The following is a 17,539-nucleotide window of genomic DNA, read 5'->3' on the forward strand; positions in this document are numbered from 1 at the left end:
CTTGTTACGCATTCCTCCACTCAGCTGCTTCTGAGCAGCACATTCCAGAAAGAGGGAGATTGAGGAGAGACAAGGGAGAGTGTGAAAGAGAGAGAATAAGAGAGGAAGAGGAGGACATGGGGCGACAGAAGGAGGGATGAGAAAAAGGAGGTACTATGGTGAGGAACAGAGAGGATGGACTGGATATGCTTCGTGTTTGCAGCAGGTTTCTCCAAACCACCGGAGATGCTTGTCGTAATGTGGTCAGATTATTTTGGGGTCATCAGTTAAAGTAGCATTTTGTTTTTTTCTTCTTCTTATATTCGGGAAAAATACGTTTACTTTAAAAAAATATCTCAAAGTAAACTTTGAGTATTTAGTGAGGACAGCAAGCCAGTTAGTATAAAGACAAAAAGGAGTGAAAGGTCGCTGGCTCCCTGACAGCGTCGCCACTCTTTCCCTCTCCTCTCTCTCTCTTTCTTTGCTGTCTCTGGTGGAACGAAAGGAAAACAAAGTCTTCTGCTTCTTCTTTTCTCTCTGTGTGTGTGAACCGGTTGGAAGGTTATTGAACTTTATTGAGTCCCTGACTTCTCTCTTAGGAATACCAATTTCATTTTTTTTTTTACCACATATTCTCCCTTCCATCTCCGTCATACTCCCTCGTTCATTGCTGGATTATATAAATTTAAATGAACGGCATGTTGAAAAATGACTTGAGCAACACTCCTAGCTGCAGCAACTCTAATTTCTAACCGTGGCTGCTGAGCTACGTTTGTGTGACCATTCGCAAAGATGCTTCGTCATTCATTTGTTTGTTGCTATTTCTGGTGATATTTTAATCCGGATTATGTATCCGACCCATTAATCTGTTGGCTGTTAGCTGCTTCTTCACGATGGGGTTTCAGATAATCCTTCTCTCATCCATCCATCTATCTATCTATCTATCTATCTATCTATCTATCTATCTATCTATCTGTCTAAAATCCAGTTATGCATTCTCTCCTGGGTCTTCTAACAGTGTGCCACCTGTGCAATTTATATAACAGAAGACCTGACCTCAATTGTATATTAAAGTAAAGCAGCTCAACATCTTTTCGGTATAAAAGGAAATTTGTCCTTGGATTATATTCAAATTATTATTTCAATTTTTAAAAACGCACACACAAAAAACATTACAACAATATCGCTGTGACAATACGCAGCGGAGTTGCACTCAAGCAGCAAAATAGTCTGTCAAATTTGTTATAATGTGTTATTTACTGTAATTTGCTCATTCTTGATCGCCATGAACGATTTCCGCGTCACAATGACTGACATATATTCAATCCAATCGTAGCCGGCTTTTTTCGGAGCTACTTCCACATTAGCCAATCAAATTCTCAATTGTTCTCTCAGATGTCCAATCAGAGACATGTATACTGAGGAAGAGGCGGGCCGTATTCCTTCACAGTTTCGCACAGTCCGGATGTTCCCCCAGTAGCGGAGAACGAGCACTGGCGTGTGAATGTGGCGACCGAGGTAGACAGGGAGGGGTGGAGAGACCGACCAGGCGGAGCTTTTTTTTAATTTTATTTTTATTTTAAATCTTTTGTCCTTCATTTTCATTTCTTACAGAACCAAATGCTAACAGGCTATGCTACGCCACCGTGGCAAACTTAGCCCAGAAATCCCCGTCGCCGCTGCTTTTCCTTGAGGCTAACATTTACCGTTATCGTTGTGAAAACAGAACAGAAGAAGGAAAAGGAGAAACAACATGGGGCGATAAAAAAAAGAAAAAGGTGTTGTGAACCGACGATGACTCTCTGGGAAGATCCGTGAAGCTTATTTATTTTTATTTATTTATTTCCCGTTTTATTTTTACACTATCCACCTCCCTTTGCTACTTTCGGAGGTAGTTTTTTTTTTTTTTTTTTTAAAGGAAAAGGACTGAAAGGATGGAGCAAGCCGGCATCCTGAGAAAGTTTATCCAGGGGGTGAAGGCCAAGAGCGAGGGGGACGAGGAGAGGGGAGAGGACAACTTCGGCAGCGACTTCATGGTGGGTCAAAATGTACACGAGCCTGCCTATGCCCTTTTTTTTGCCTTTTATATCTCTCACAGCCTCCTTGCTGACTTTCCCCTCCCGGTCTCACGGTCCCCCCCCAGGGGGTGAGGCAGGGGCGGCCACACTGTCCGCTTCCCCCCTTTTTCCTCTCATTTCCAGGGTTTACATGGCGGCCTAGCATCGTCTCTTGGGCCCGCAGAAACACAACCTGCTTCCGCTGCTTGAATAAAAATAAAGAAAAAGCGAGAGAGTTTCCGGGTCTTAAATGAAATCAACCCAAGGCGCTGTTAGCTTAGCATAGCCTGCGTCGCTGGATACAATTGTGTTGAAACAGCGGAAGTAGCCACATTAGGAATGTGCACTCCTGAAATGCGACTTGGGTGACGTCACAAATGTGTTCCTTTTCATTTTACCTGCTTTGATGGAAGGAAATGTTGTGCTCACTGGGGGGGGGGGGGGGGGGGGGGCATGCATGTTCCATTCAATGCAATGCATTAACAAAGCCACTCAACGATCCGGATCTGTCTTAATTTACGCTTAAATGAGTTGCAGCTGCAGATCTTGGGTTTGGTTTGCCGGCCTGGTTCACATTCTGCTTGGGAGGAGTGTAGTTTGCAGTTCAGAAAGCAGCTAACCTGCAGCAGAGGTGAGCTTCACCCCCCTTTGCTCCATTCTACTTCCCTGCTCTCGGGGAAACTGCCTGCTGGAGCTTGCAGCATTCTTCTGGGCCCATTTCATAACAGTTTGCCCTGGTTTTAAAGGTCGGAGCTTTATCGTGGGCGCACGTCGGATAATAACGACAATGCTATTGTTTGGGTTAATTTATAGATCATGTAATACACATTGGCAGAAATACAACAAGTTGAAGTGTATTGTATAAAGTTTAGAGATTAGGAGGAGCCGTGCTTATTTTTAAAACAAATTTCTAAATATCGTTTTAAGACCACAACGCCTTGTCAGATTGCATACCACAAACACATCGGTGGGATCTTTAGGCAAAACCGGTTCTGATTTAACACTTGTGGGCCGCGGGCCAGCGCACCGAGCACAATGGTGGCCCGTCAACCTCGCCCAACATGTCAGCCGGTGCGTTAGCTCGTTGCTAGCTGCTCTGTTCAGTCGCTTCTATGAATCTCGTTCAACTCCCAGAGTCCAACTCCCCGTTCGCACACCGAGTCCCCAGAGCAGCCTGACATGACGCTCTAAGTGCCCCCCCGTTGTTGTTTATATATAGAATGTACTTCATAGGCATAATTACAGTGCCCTCGGAGGCCGAGTCGGCAATTGCATGCTACGTTCGGCACTTCTGCTCGGCTTCTTTGGAAGAACGCGAGAACCCAAAACGTCGTGAATGTGACGAATGGCGTGTTCCGTTATTCTGTCGCTACCTCGCCGCGTTCAAGCCCACCTGAAACGCTTTGTGCGACCTTTTTGGCGGCTTGTCAGAATTAATAAGTGTGTCGATCTTAGGAATTCCACTCGCATGGAGACGCATCACAAAGTCATGATCGTTTTGTTGCGTAAACGGAAAACAATGGCAGTCGAACTTGTTTCTCAGGGGTGGTTATCATATCTGCGTCTGTCACTCTGCAGCGTTCCAAACCAGCTATTAGTTTTGCTTACGTAAGATTTCTTTTTATTATTATTTTTATCTAGAGCTACATTATGGATCCATCCAGGAAAATATAAAACCAGATGAAACATTTAGGAAAATGGTTTAGGAAGACGGAAGCGGTACAAATACACAACTAGGAATACTAGATGCATGGATGTTTCCGTTCAAACTATATTTAGGTGTCAGAAATTGTGACCTATATTTCACCCTCAAAAATGTAGTTCTTGGGTAATTCCTGTTCTTGCAAGCTTCTGCTAAATGGCAGCGTTGCGGAAGCCGCAATATAAAAGTCGGAACAAATTGCAATTTGACTTCTGCTCATATGCCGGATGCTAACCCCATGCGGCGCAGGAACCGACCGTCGCCCGCGTGGGAACAGATGCTTGGACGATGTGGGCCGTGTCCGCGACGCTTCAGGTGTCTTATGGCGGTGTAAAAAGAAAAAAAAAAAAATTCTCAGGGTTCAGCAAGTGTAGCCGCTAAGTGGTTCACGTTGGAAGTGATTAGAATGTAGGGCGAACCCGGCGTAAAGACAGGAAATAAAACCGTAGAGCCGGAAACAAGTGACGCACGTTCATAGTTTCTGTACCTGCGTTTGGGAACGCTGCGCTCAGCAGGGTCGTCTAGACGGGATTTAGACATGAGCGATCGGCCTCTGTGTGTGTGTGTGTGTGTGTGTGTGTTCCTGCCCCACCTTTGGAAGCAGATTACTCCCAAACATCAAAGAAAAACGAAAAAGTGCAAACGCACACGCTTCTCTCAACACGTGTCCTGTTGGGCCGACATAAAACGCTCAGAGGGGTGGCGAGAAAATGAGATGTGACAAAGCCTGATGTCTAGTGTGTGTGTAATTGTGTGTATCCATGCTATCCGCGCACACGCACACACGCACACGCACACTAACCAGGAACCCACGGTGCGCTCGTGCCAGCTCGTAGTGTGCGCTAGTGGGGATTTGTGTGTTTTTTGGGGGGAACTTCTTGCTGAAAGTCGTCACGGCGGTCGGCAGCCACTCTCAACGGGCTCATTGACGCCCCCCCAGTAAATACGGTGAATCCCACGACACGCGCGTGATTCTGTGCCTTTCATGTAGCGGCGTGGACTCGTCCAAAATAATACACACACACACACACACACACACACACACACACACCTCCCGATCTCCTTTCCCACTGCTTCTGTGGGAAGAGCCTGTTTTCTGCCAATCAGAGCTGGATTCAAGGATGATTTCTCCCTCCTGTGTGTGTGTGTGTGTGTGTGTGTGTGTGTGTGAATTATTCAGTGTGCCAAGGAAGTACAGCAATGCTGACTTATTCAGCCAGGAGACAGAAACTAGGTTAGACCCACTCACAAGTTGAAGCTCTCTCTCTCTCTCTCTCTCTCTCTCTCCCTCTCTGCCCTGACATCCTCGGTTCAACGCCCTTTGTGTGTCGTTTGGAGGTGGACGTTGAGCATTTCACAGGAAACCGGGCAACAATTTTGTTCCTAATTGAGAGGAAGCCAGAACCAGGAGGTGAAGGGTTAGCGAGGGGAGGGCCGGGAGCGGCTTCAGAGACGCTCGCCGTGATTTTAATCGTTCACCGTTTGAATTCCGGGGCCAAATATGTCGACGTGACCGCGGCGGCGGCGGCGTGCGTTCGCTTCTTGCATCAAAACCTGGCAGCGACCTGGACGGCTCCCGCCGACGCCCACGGGAGAAATGTCGTCGGTGGCAAGTCGCTGCAGGTTGGGATGGAACCCAGGAAGGGGGGGTTCTGATCCACTCGCATCGTTGACGCAAATCAACACTTCCTGTGTCCTCTTCAAAGTAAAAGCGGTCTGTTGCTTTGGCGCAAAGCGAGCTTTTATTTTGATGATGACCTCGGCGACGCGACAGAGTTTAACGGCAGCGTGTGAATGAATGACAGGAATAAAGGAAACCATTACCTTAGCTTTTAAGAGGCTCTTAAAAGCCTCGACTGTCCCTCTGCCCCCCCCCCCCCCCCTTCTGTCCTTCATTCCTACCAGTTCACTTTCTCCCTCACTATTTCCTCCTTTTCCCCACCCAGATCCCCCCCCCCCCGCCCCTCTCTCTCTCTCTCTCATCCGCCTCCTGTCCTCCGGGGGTAACGCTTCATTTGTCGGCAGAGATGCTTTTGTTTGTTTGTGTGTGTTTTATGTAACGGAGGAAGAAGAAGAAGAAGAAGAAGGAGTCGTTAGAAAGGCAACAACTTCTGCTCTTTAATGGGAGAACTGGTGCATTCCCAGTTTCCTTTAAATGAAGTGGAGCGGCCCACAAAGGGAAGATGCTAAAACGTGTTTGTCTCTGCAGGGAATGACAAATCATAACAAATCGCTATTGAATGCTCATTGTGTGTGCGCGTGTGTGCGTGTGCGTGTGTGTGTGTGTGCGCGTGTCTTCCCGGGCTCTGGCCCAGCACAGAAGCAGACCTTGGCTGGAAATGTAATTCACACGAGGCTGGAGGAGCTCTAACGGCGTCTCTGCACGCTCCTCTTTTGCTCTCCGTCTGTTGTTGTTGTTTCTCTTCTGTTGCGCTTCAAAAGGGCCGAGGCTCAGGTAGCTCAGGTAGCTCAGGAAATCAGGACGTCCCTGCTGCGATAACACAAGGAAGACCTGCAGTCGTCGCCGGAGACGGGAGGAGGCGGGGCCTCTTTTCACGCGGCAGCCCAAACGCCCACGCGATCTTTCTCAGAGTCGGCAGATGAAGCCCTGATGTAAAGTCAGCGTTTTATCACCTTTAACAAAATAAAAACTCAATATTTAAATTGAAATCTCAACTTGCTGAGCTCCGTCTTAAAGTCGAACCAGACCCGTGAGCTGAATGCGTCGGGTTTGGCCACACTTCCTGTACGGCTGAGGTGTTGGAATATTTATAGCGGTAGGAATGTCGACCGATGCGTGACGCTCGCGTGGGTCGGACGGCTTTCGAGGTCCGCTGTCGGCCGCGCTGCTTTCCTCCTGCGCGTAGGCGCGTTCGTGCTTAAAGACGTCGTGAATGCTAATATTTCTCTCCTCCTGTTTATCCCAGAGGTTACGGCGGCTGTCGACAAAATACCGGACGGAGAAGATCTACCCCACCAACGCAGGAGAGAAGGAGGAGAACGTCAAGAAGAACCGATACAAGGATATACTGCCATGTGAGTCCCGGGCAGGCCTTTCAATCGCAGCCGGCTGAACACGGACCGGCTCAGCTCACGCCGTTAGCATCTCGCCGCTGAGCTCTTGTTGTTGTTGTGAGTGACTTTAGGATAAAGCTCTGATTGGTTGATTTTTGATTCTTAAATATGGCAGTTCTCTTTTTTTTTTTTTTTTATTAATTCCAGGGTCTTCTGTTGATGTGCCTTAAAATGGGAATGAGGAGAATGTTGGAGACGGAGAGGGGTTGACACAAAACGTGACACACATCTATTGAGAACACACACACACACACACACACACACACACACACACACGCACACACACACACACACACACACGCACGCACATCCTGCATGCGGTCATAGATCACGTAACGGCTTTCTGCCTCACATCCACACGGAGCTTTTGTTGTGTTTCGTGGCGTCAAAGGAAGCGTCCGTGACCCCGCCTCCGTGCTACTTTTATTTTTATATACTTATCTCCTCCTCTTCTCCTCTCTTCATCCGTCCATTATTCATTCGTTAAAGCTTTTAGTGAATGAAGCGCTGTAAGTAAGTTTTTCCTTTTTTTTTTTTTTTAACCCTCAGTCGACCACACCAGGGTGAAATTGGGGTTAAAAACGACCAATCAGGACACAGATTACGTCAATGCTAACTTCATCAAGGTAAAGACAGATGGAATTCTCCCGACGTTTAAGCGTTGCCCTGCGGAACATAACTCTCTCTCTCCTCAGGGCATGGACGGCCCGGAGGCCTACGTCGCCACTCAGGGCCCGCTGCCCAACACCGTGGTCGACTTCTGGAGGATGAACTGGGAGTATAATATCGCTGTGAGTACAGGGTGGAGGAGTACTGAGTAATGGAAGCTGCTACCGGGTCCATCCTGTACTTTTTATTTTTATATATATATATAATTGGGGTGAAATGATTGAAATAAACATTTAATATGGATGTCAGGAATTAAAGGGGAGCTTGTTCTAGAACCAGATGGGCTGATATGACCGCGGGGGCGCTAGAGAGCGTTTAACTCGTTCTAAAACGCTCGGGGTGTAATAATTCCTCCTGCAGCGTCGCTGAGTGTGAAAACCAAACCGCCGTTCTTGATTGAACTTTTCCCGTCCTCTCTCTCCTCTAATGAATACGTTTAGAAACGTATCGAGTGTAAATATAGATCCTAACCCCCCCCCGCCCCCCGGCCCCCGTTTGTGTCTCCGCAGGTTATTGTCATGGCTTGTCGAGAGTTTGAGATGGGAAGGGTAAGGCTGGACTATTTAACCCCTTGTGTTTGTGTAGTAGAATAACATTTTCCTTCATTCCTATTAAGTACTTTGTGTATTTCTCTTGCCCGAGCATCTCATCGAAGTCAAAATATCTCTTCTGCCTCTCCAGAAAAAGTGCGAGCGGTATTTCCCACAGTTCGGAGAGGAGCCCTTGACGTTCGGGCCTTTCAGAATCTCCTGTGTAAGCAGACTCATCTCGAACAACACGGCTGTGTGTGTGTGTGTGTGTGTGTGCGTGTGTGCGCGCGTCCAGTGTGGAAGCAGAGGCGGAGCCTAAATCTGGTTTGCGATGACGATCTCCCTCTTGCCTTCCAGGAATCCGAGCAGGCCAGGACGGACTACTTTATCAGGGTGTTGGTGGCGGAATACGAGAATGTGAGTCCTCTTTCGCGTCGTTGATCTGATTGATGAGGTCGATGTTTAAAGATGCTCCGCCTCCTCTTCCCCTGCCGGTTGACCCGTTAGTCCCGTTTCGTCTCCCTGCAGGACACGCGGCGGCTGACGCAGTTCCATTACATGAACTGGCCGGATCACGACGTCCCGTCGTCGTTCGACTCCATCCTGGATATGATCGGACTAATGAGGGAGTACCAGGAGCACGACGACGTCCCCATATGCGTGCACTGCAGGTAGGCACAGGAAATGGAGACGTTCATTAGACTGTGTGTTCACATCTGCTGCTGCTGCACGGCAGACACACACGCACACGCACACGCACACACGCACAGACACACACGCTGCCTCCATGTGTGTAAACGGGTCTAATGAGCAGCCCGAGGACACTTCCTGGTTCTCCTAACCCAGCAGGATTTGCAAGCCGCGTCTCTGCGTCTGTGCACATGTGTGTGTGGCGAAGCGGCTCCATTTGGTTTTGCGATTGATGTGACCCCCCCCCCCCCCCCCCCATATTAGTGTCACTCCTCCTGTCTCCGTCCTGTCTGCTGAAGTTGCTGTTGCCGTGACGCACACAGGTGCCGCTGCGTTTTTCTCCCCACACGGATCCGGAGTCTATATTTTTGAGACCCCCCCCCCCCCCCCCGGTGTGTATTTGTGTGTGTAATCTCTATTCCTGTCTCTGTGCAGTGCAGGCTGTGGGAGGACGGGTGCTATCTGTGCCATCGACTACACGTGGAACCTCCTGAAAGCCGGGGTGCGTGAGCCGGACGCACGCTCCCCAACACGCCGCTTTCACAAAACGCGCTCGACGTCCATCGAAAGAGAGATTTTATTCTGTCAATTCTTCTGCTTCTACAGAAAATACCAGAAGATTTTAATGTTTTTTGTTTGATCCAAGAGATGAGGACGCAACGGCACTCCGCTGTTCAGACCAAGGTTGGTGCTTTTTTTATTTATTCACGATTTTATCTTGTGTTTATCACTCAAAGGTGGAGCCTTGTGAAACGTCTGATGCACAGCAGGCCTGCAGGTTGAGTCGAGCGCCTTTCGGATCATATTGATCTCCTCTGCTTCCTCTCCTCCCTCTCTCCAGGAGCAGTACGAGTTGGTTCACAAAGCTCTCGCTCAGCTCTTCGAGAAGCAACTGCAGCTACTGGAGAGTCCCACCAACGCACGGATCCACGACGGCATGGTGCGGCGCGCGCACACGCACACGCACACGCACACGCACACACACAGCGCGTAACGCACGGCGTCTGTTGTCAGAGAGAGGCGGGATGTCACAGAGTAACGCGGAAAAACACAAATAATTAGTCACAGCGGGACGGAGGGGAGGGGGGGGGGGGAGTCCTGCTCTTAACTCGGACCGATAGCTTCTTCTAGAGCGGCGCCACAGAAATATAAATCGAGCAAGAACACTAGGTAGCCTCCGGAACGCTAGAAAACCCGCGGCTGGGTGTGAAAATAAAAGCGATGCCGAGTCGCGTTTGTGTCGTTAATCACGGGCGTGACACGGCGAGCAGGACGGCGGCGCCGGCGGCAGCTTGTTGCTCAATGATTCTAAGAATACGATTATGTTTCAAAGTAAAGCAAGCCCAAGAACACACGCACGCTCACACACGCACACACGCACACGCACACGCGCAGCGCGTGTTATCTGTGTGCTGACTCAGTCCGTACTCACACCTTGAGTCGTGTCCAGTCACCCATTGGTGGAGAATAAAACGCCCACACAGATGCTCTCAATGGCAGGACGAACAATAAGCCCACACACGCGCACAAACACACACACGCACACGCCCCATGCCAGAGCCATTGTTTGTAGGAAGGATTCCCACCAAACAGAGAAGTAATCCATTACTCTGTACTGTAAGTACTCCCAGCAGAGTTTTGACCCGCCTCTGAGTTTCCTCGACGAGGCCTCGTTATCGAAGTTGAGCGGATTGAGTTAATGAATGGAGGAGGAGGAGGAGGAGGAGGAGGAGGAGGAGGAGGAGGAAGAAGAGGAGCAGCAGCAGCAGCAGAGCGGTCGAGTTACGACTTTCCAGCTCTGCTGCAGAAAGATGAGGCAGAGTGGAGGCGCTTTACGTTTCACCAGGGAGGGCTCTGGGGCGCAAACGCTCCCGAAAAAGTTTAAAGTGCGACTAGATTAATGTGGAAGGACGTTTCGTCCGTCGTGCACGGCGTTCCGTGTGAAGGGGTGCTCTCCTGGTAAGAATGCAGTGCAGTGTGTGTGTGTGTGGTGATCCCAGACTTCCTGACCCGGCTTTATCCTGTTTGTGTGTGTGTGTGTGTGTCCGTGTCGTTCAGGATGAAAGTAGTCCGGACAAAGCGGGTCACCAATCAGAAGACGAGCGGTGGGACACGCCTCCACCAAAACCTCCCCGCATTCGCAGGTAATACCCCCCCACCCCCCCCCCCCCTCTTGTTTTCCCCAACAGCTTCTTTTTTCTTAAATCATCTTTCTCTGTTTCCGTGCGATTCGATTTGTAAATAATAAGAATTGCAAACGACCGCGTCCGTCTTCCACGTCGAGGTGGACGCCTTTCGGGGTTTCATTTTGGGATGGAGCTGCACGTGGATCTGCTTCCTCTTCCAAAATAAAACCATTAAGTCCAACTCCATTCGCTGCCAGGATACCCCTGGAGGTGGACCCAGCCTATCAGAGACGTGGGCCCTCTTTTAAATCTTTTTGGTGCGAGTCGTTCCGTTTTGTGTCTTTCCTCTGTTTCCTAATGAAAATATCCCGAGGCCTGGTTTCGGGCCCCGAGCGCGCTGTCGCCACGGTCGCAGCTATTTTTGTCATCGCATTCCACCCTCCGGGTAACTTCAGGGGTGTGTGTGGACGTGCGTGGGGAGTTTTCCCCGTGTGTGTGTGTGTGTGTGTGTGTGAAAGAAACGCTGAAATCCCAGCCAGGCTGGCATCGAGGTTGTAGCGGCTGAGTCACGGCGCGTTCCCAGCCACACCCCGAAGACTCATATCCTCCACTCAGCATCTCAAATGCTCGACGTTCAGTGTTGACTTGATCCCTCTGTGGAAACGACGGCCGTTGTTTTCCTACTCAACCAATGCTTTCAATAGAAAACGATTTAATTAGCCTTTAAGGAAAACCTCGACCTGCTCTTATTTATTTCAGGTTATTCAGGGAGATGTGAGATATTATAATCAGAGGAGGAGATCCTGCTCCTGCAGAACCACCGAAGGTCTTCCTCATTTCAGCCGCGACTCGTCTTCTGTCGCTACTTGCTAGCGCTTGTTAGCCTTACGCAAATATTTAAGCCGTGCGCGTGCACTTCATGGTTGTCTGTATAAATCCACCCTCAGTGGAGCATGAAACCAGGAAGCGTCTCTCTCTCTTTATCGCCCTGTGGCACCCCTCCACTGTGAACGAGCAGTGTGTGTGTGTGTGTGTGTGTGTTTACGTAGCTACGGTTAGCTTTAACCGTGTCGTCGGCCCGCCGGAGGCAGGTTCTGGTTTGGTTCCAGTAAAAATAGAAGAATTTAAACTTGTATGTAGATATTTAGACTTTTTTTTGTGTGAATAATTCTTCGGTGCAGCTGCAGAAATTATGGGACATAATTCTAGCCGCCATGTTTAGTGATTCTAAGCAGTATCAAAACTTGGTAATAAAACTGTTTAAGGACATTATAATACAGTTGGAGACGGATATAAATGTACAACGGTCTGTATACTAGTTTTCAAATGATAAAACATCTTCTATAAAGACATTATATCCATAACTGTGATTTATAATCATGTCTTTCTCTGATCAGCCTCCACTTATGATCAGTAGAAACTTGGCGCGGCTTCTCCCGTTCACAGATTAGCCTCATCTAAATCCTAATATTCTAATAAACGCTTTTGTTTTTCCGCGGACCCCCTAGTTTTTAGGAATATAACCTCATTATCAGTGCTCCTGTTTATTTGTTTTTGCTCTGATTTATCAGCATTAGCTCTGGTAACGGCGCCGCTCTCCGCCTTGGGGATCGTTTACATTTCATCTTATCTCATCTTGCAGAGGGAGACGCTGAATAAAGTCTGAGTCTGAATGATTCATATCCCCGGCTGGAAAACAGTCGGCCCCGGCGGGAATACTCATCCGTGTTTATTATTGAAGAGTATTCCTTACGCTCTCGCTCGGATAATGAAGATTTTTTTTTACAGAGGAGAGTGTAATTTATGCTGTAATTTAAGGCGCCTCACCACAAACCGGAGGCCAGAAATAATAACGAGAGTCGCACAAGAGGCGATTGATTATCTGTCAGCCGGCGGCGGCTGCACGATGAAAAACTGCATCCAAGTGAAGAAAGTCCACGTCTCTGTGTCCAAACGCACGCGTGCACGGAGTCACCCGCGGGTCCCGTGTCGTGTTCCGGATCGACCGCGGCGCCACATCCTTCCACGGCGGGCATATGTGCAGTGTTTCCATTCAGATGTAAACGTATATATATTCTGCAGAGGGGTGGAAAAAATACCCTTTTTATCTGAAACTTTCCGTTGCCGTGTGGCTTCGGCAGAACCCCCCCCCCCCCCACAGTATCCTGTTTGGAACTCGCATCTATAGTGCACCTATAGGTATGTTGATTAACACGCGACTGCGGCGCACAAGCCGAAAGCAGAGGTTTAAATGTACGTTTTTAAATCACATCCTGGTTGCTGTAGTCAGAGTAAAGTTCAAAAGCAAATGAATCCAGTCCTTTCATGCACACGTTTGTGATCAAAGGTTCAGGGCAGTCACAGAGAGGAAATCCTCGGTGGTTATTTTCAGTTTCCACACTTCAAATCCTAAAATATGAACATTGAGTCTCAGGCTTACCTTTTGGTAAAAGTATTTCTTTTGTATTCTGCCACCTTGTGGCGGGAACGAGCACACAATTCCTTTTTTCTTTTAGTAAACTCGTCGAGACGGGACCCTTCAAACGGAATTCGTTGTCTTCTTTTATTAAAGTCGTTGTTTGTTTGACTATTTCCGAGCTCGGCTCGGTCTCTCTCTCCGTCTTTAGCTCCCAGCCTGAAGGCGATGTGAAGGAGGAGATACTCCAGCCCCCGGAGCCCCACCCGGTGCCCCCCATCCTGACCCCGTCCCCCCCTTCGGCCTTCCCCACCGTCACCAACGTGCGGCAGGACAACGACCGCTATCACCCCAAACCCGTCATACACGTCCTGGCGAGCGCGCAGGTGGAGACGCTTCTCTGCACTTCCTGCGTTTTTACACGTTCTAATGGGAAACGTTATTCTGTCTGTCATTTTCTGAGTGATGTCATCTTTTCTTTTAGAACAAAGAGGTGGACGCGGAGCAGAACCAATCAGAGCCCGCCCAAAGCAAAGAGCAGAAAAATCCAGATCCGGCGAGTCCCAAACGTCAGACTCGCGCCTCGAGTCGGGATCTCAACGACAACTATAACGGCAAAGCGTCGTCAACGACCACCAGGTCGGAGCCGGGCCACGGCCGCACCCCCCCCTCGCCCCCCGCCGCTCCTCGGATCGAACGGAAGCTGAGCATCGAGATTAAAAAGGTGCCCTTACAGGAAGGACCTCGTAGTTTTGACACCTCCTCCTCCGCGGGCGGAGTGGCGGGCGGTTCGGCTAACAGCGCCGGGATGCTTCAGCGGAGCCACGCCTTCAAAGCCCGTGCTGGCCAATCCCTGCTGACGTCGAGCTCCTCGCTGTCGGAGGACTCGGGCACAGAGGGAGGAGGAGCGACAGGCGGGTGTGGGGGGGCGGACGCAGACGGCGGTGCCCCCGCCAGACCGAACCACCTCCCTGTGAAGAGCGAGAAGGGGGAGGAGCCAGGCCAGCCATCTTGGGCTCAGGCATGCAACAGCCCGGAAAAACACTTCCTGAATACCGCCTCCTCTTCTTCCTCCTCGGACCACGTTGCCCCATCCTCCTCCTTCTCCTCCCACCTCTCCTCCTCCCCCTCCTCCTCATCCTCCTCCTCCTCCTCCACTCCGGTTAGGACTGCCCTGAGTTTCACCAACCCCCTGCACTCGGACAACTCGGGGGAAGAGGGGGACGGGGAGCTGTCCGGAGGGAGCGAGGGTTACCGCACGAATGTATCCACGGCGACCGCCATGGTAACCGCGGCCCATCACCACGGCGACCAGCAGCCCGTCCGGAAGGTGTCGCCCATGTCCATCGCCGGGCGGAGCTCTCCGTCGCCCTCGGCGACCACAGCGAGTATGCTAATCTGTTCTAATTCATTCTCCGAACTCAGCCGGCTGCTTTCCTGGCAGAGGCGATTAAAACCAGGCTCCTGGACCCTGCATGGTGCTGACGCGCGCACACACACACACACACCGGCCGTGCGTGTGCGTGCCCGTCGGGTCGAACGGAGCTGCGTACCGCACGTAGCATCAGTACGACCTCGCTGGTTGGACGCCCGCTTTTCGGTTTCCAATCGGGACTTTGGGCTCAGATCTGGAGCGGCTTGAACTGCGTTTTCTAAACGTTTGGATCGGCCTCTCGGGACGCACGATGCGAATCCGTCCGTCGTGAAGCGTCTGAACTGACGCTGGAACGTTTGAAGCCGATCTTACGGCAGCATTCCCGTCCCGTCGGCTTCAGGGGCCGTAGGGAAGGCAGCCGCCCGTTCCCAGTCATCGTGCACTTCTGAAGCGTTCCAAATGTTTGAACCGAAATATCGACCCTCGCGGTCTTGACGTTTTCTGCCTGGCTTTCTGGCGTGCCGTTTGTTGGGGCTTCGGCGGCGCTGCTGTTGGATCGTCAGCGGCTGCTCGTTTTCCTGCTTGTGTTGTGAGTGAAGCATTAAAACATGATATTTATAATCCACATTTTACGTTGGTTCAAAAATACTTTCCACGGCAGGGTTGAACTAGGAAGGAAGGAAGGAATGGAAAGGAGAGGTCTAGAAGTGCCGGTTTATCTTTTATTAGGCAGACCGAGGTCATCGTCACAAGGTCGCCGGAGCTTTCCCCCGCGTGCTTCAGCGTTGGCGTACCGACCGAATCTCGCGTCTCTTCTTCTGGGCCAGTTATTAACGTTGCTTCTCTGACCTTTTTAACCCAGACTGCCGGGGGGACGGCGACGACCCCCCTCCCCGCCTCCCCGTGAGAACACCTGAATCCTTCCTTCTGGCCACAGGTGCGTTTGCATTGGGTCGAGATTCCACCGGTGCGTGTGTGTGTGTGTGTGCGTGTGTGTGTGTTTTTCCCGGCTGCCGTGGATTCACTCGGGTCCGCCGCCTGACCGCTCGCTCCTGGCGTTCCCGTGTTTGTAGAAAGGGCGGGTCAGGAAGCGGAGCGGACGAATAAGATCGAAGCCATCGTCGGCGGCTGTTTGGTGCAGCCTCTGACGGCTGGGAATAGCAGGAAGACGAGTTCCTGTTCCCGTTTGATCCGCTGCCTCGCAGTGCGTGAAAAGGCAAGAGCGCAGGAGCAGCTTTCCGACACTAGGGGGAGCCGGTGGCAGCGGTTTAGAGCTCTCTGGAGGGAGAGAGTCCGGGATAGATAGTTGGGATCGACTCCAGCAACACCCGGAAGCCGCCAGGCGGGTAAGCCGAACCCTAATCTCGGTTAAACTCACGCTCTCGTTTTTTTCGCTCTCCATCAGACCCTCTGGAGATGAAAGCATCCGCCTCGGCCGGCAGGAGCGGGTCGCGAAAAGGTAGGAACGCTCACGCCTTCGCCTTCCATTTTAAACAATTACAAGTTAATAGTTTCTTTTTTAGAAACGATCTCCCTCCATCAGGGGGCGCAATGACATCTCTAAATCATACGGGCGACGGCGCCGATGTTCACGCGATGCTCCCGCCTTGTGCAGATGCGTCGGCGTGTGCTAAGAGGACGTCTTCAGCTGATCCTGAATCTGTTGGCGCCACAGTAGCAGACGGCAAGGCAGACCTGGGTGGGTAAGTCCTCTGTCGTCCCTCTAAAGCAGGGGGGGGGGGGGGAGAACTTTCTGGCTTTGACTCTCCTGCTCTAAAGTTTTATTTTATAATGTTAAATGTTATATTCAAGCAAAGCCATTCAAACAGCTGACTGTTTTTTTTGTGTGTTTTTGCCTCTGTCAGGATCCGGTAACCGTTGCATTAACCCCAAAGGCCCTCGGGAACCCCCCCCTTGAGTGGACATGATGGAACGATCCGATCCGTCTGCTCATCCACCAACAGTATTGTCAGGAGATGGAAGTCCTTCGATCTCACCTAGCCGGTCCGAAAATCAAGAAGCTACGTAGCTACGTAGAAACGCCTCCAGACTGAAGTCCTCCTCTTCCCCCTCTTCCTCCTCCTCTTCCTCCTCCTCCTTCCTTCAAAGTGCTACTGTGCGAAGCAGAAGAACACTCGCTGCCAGAGTGGCTTGTCCATTTTAGTACAAGGCCCATGTTTTCCTGCTCGGCTTGCAGATCTTCTCCAGATCTTCTCTAGATCTTCTCCAGATCTTCTCCAGATCTTCTCTAGATCTTCTCTAGATCTTCTCTAGATCTTCTCTCGATGCTCGCTTGGGATCGGTCTGGTTGATTTCCCGTTGACGCTTAAAGGTCCGTTCTCGTTTTTCCCTCTTTCTCGGCGACTTGGGAGCCGACTCCGATCGGTATTCTCTCCGTTGGAGACGCATCGTGGATGTTTGTCCATTCTGAGGCCGAACAGAGGAATTGTTCAATAATAATGTTAAATTTAATTTAAAGATTTTACTTTTAAATTGTAATCAGGAAGTATCATTAATTTGCGAAGCGATGCATTGTGGGACGGTGATTCCTGAGGTTTGAATGAACCAGAAAGTGTCTGATTCCCCAACAATCTTCAAAGCAAGATAATCTGTTACCCATGATGCAACCTTTTCTGTCGGGTATGTACAGGTTGCCGGGGTCCTCTCTCGCTCTCTCTCTCTCTTTCTGTTTGCTGGTGCTACGTTACGAGGGTTCTGCGTAGAACCCGGAACACTGGACTGTTCGCTGCAAGTAAATCTGACTCTGGCCTCTCACTGCCTTAGTCTGCCTCTGGGAGCCAATCACAGTCCTCCTTAGTTTGGCTTGGTCCTTCAGCTCTTTTGTCTCGGCGCGTTTTGTGTGTCGACTTTACTTCGGACTCTAATTTGCATCTTATTTCTATTTACTTCCACATTATTT

At 50.3% G+C, this 17,539-nt stretch overlaps 1 protein-coding gene across 1 annotated transcript; it reads left to right on the forward strand.

Annotated features, from left to right (window-relative positions):
* Nucleotides 1-1,703: 1,703 nt before the first annotated feature.
* Nucleotides 1,704-16,691, forward strand: LOC137910771 (tyrosine-protein phosphatase non-receptor type 12-like). The gene is made up of 18 exons (XM_068755173.1): nucleotides 1,704-2,015; nucleotides 6,666-6,774; nucleotides 7,363-7,439; nucleotides 7,509-7,604; nucleotides 7,992-8,030; nucleotides 8,164-8,235; nucleotides 8,370-8,429; nucleotides 8,541-8,683; nucleotides 9,138-9,204; nucleotides 9,309-9,386; nucleotides 9,544-9,642; nucleotides 10,761-10,846; nucleotides 13,456-13,630; nucleotides 13,729-14,632; nucleotides 15,482-15,556; nucleotides 16,025-16,078; nucleotides 16,235-16,322; nucleotides 16,485-16,691. Exons 1-18 carry the CDS (start codon nucleotides 1,914-1,916, stop codon nucleotides 16,492-16,494), a joined length of 2,334 nt encoding a protein of 777 aa, XP_068611274.1. The 5' UTR covers nucleotides 1,704-1,913; the 3' UTR covers nucleotides 16,495-16,691.
* Nucleotides 16,692-17,539: the final 848 nt, after the last annotated feature.

The sequence above is a fragment of the Brachionichthys hirsutus genome, chromosome 22 (assembly GCF_040956055.1).
Source record: "Brachionichthys hirsutus isolate HB-005 chromosome 22, CSIRO-AGI_Bhir_v1, whole genome shotgun sequence".
NCBI classification, from domain to species: domain Eukaryota; kingdom Metazoa; phylum Chordata; class Actinopteri; order Lophiiformes; family Brachionichthyidae; genus Brachionichthys; species Brachionichthys hirsutus.

Bases quoted from the DNA above. Each gene is read 5' to 3' on its own strand.
- LOC137910771 (XM_068755173.1), top strand. From the start codon at position 1,914: ATGGAGCAAGCCGGCATCCTGAGAAAGTTTATCCAGGGGGTGAAGGCC. The intron at 8,031-8,163 runs GTAAGGCTGGAC...CTGCCTCTCCAG, and splicing joins GAGAGTTTGAGATGGGAAGG to AAAAAGTGCGAGCGGTATTT. The intron at 15,557-16,024 runs GTGCGTTTGCAT...GCTCTCCATCAG, and splicing joins ATCCTTCCTTCTGGCCACAG to ACCCTCTGGAGATGAAAGCA.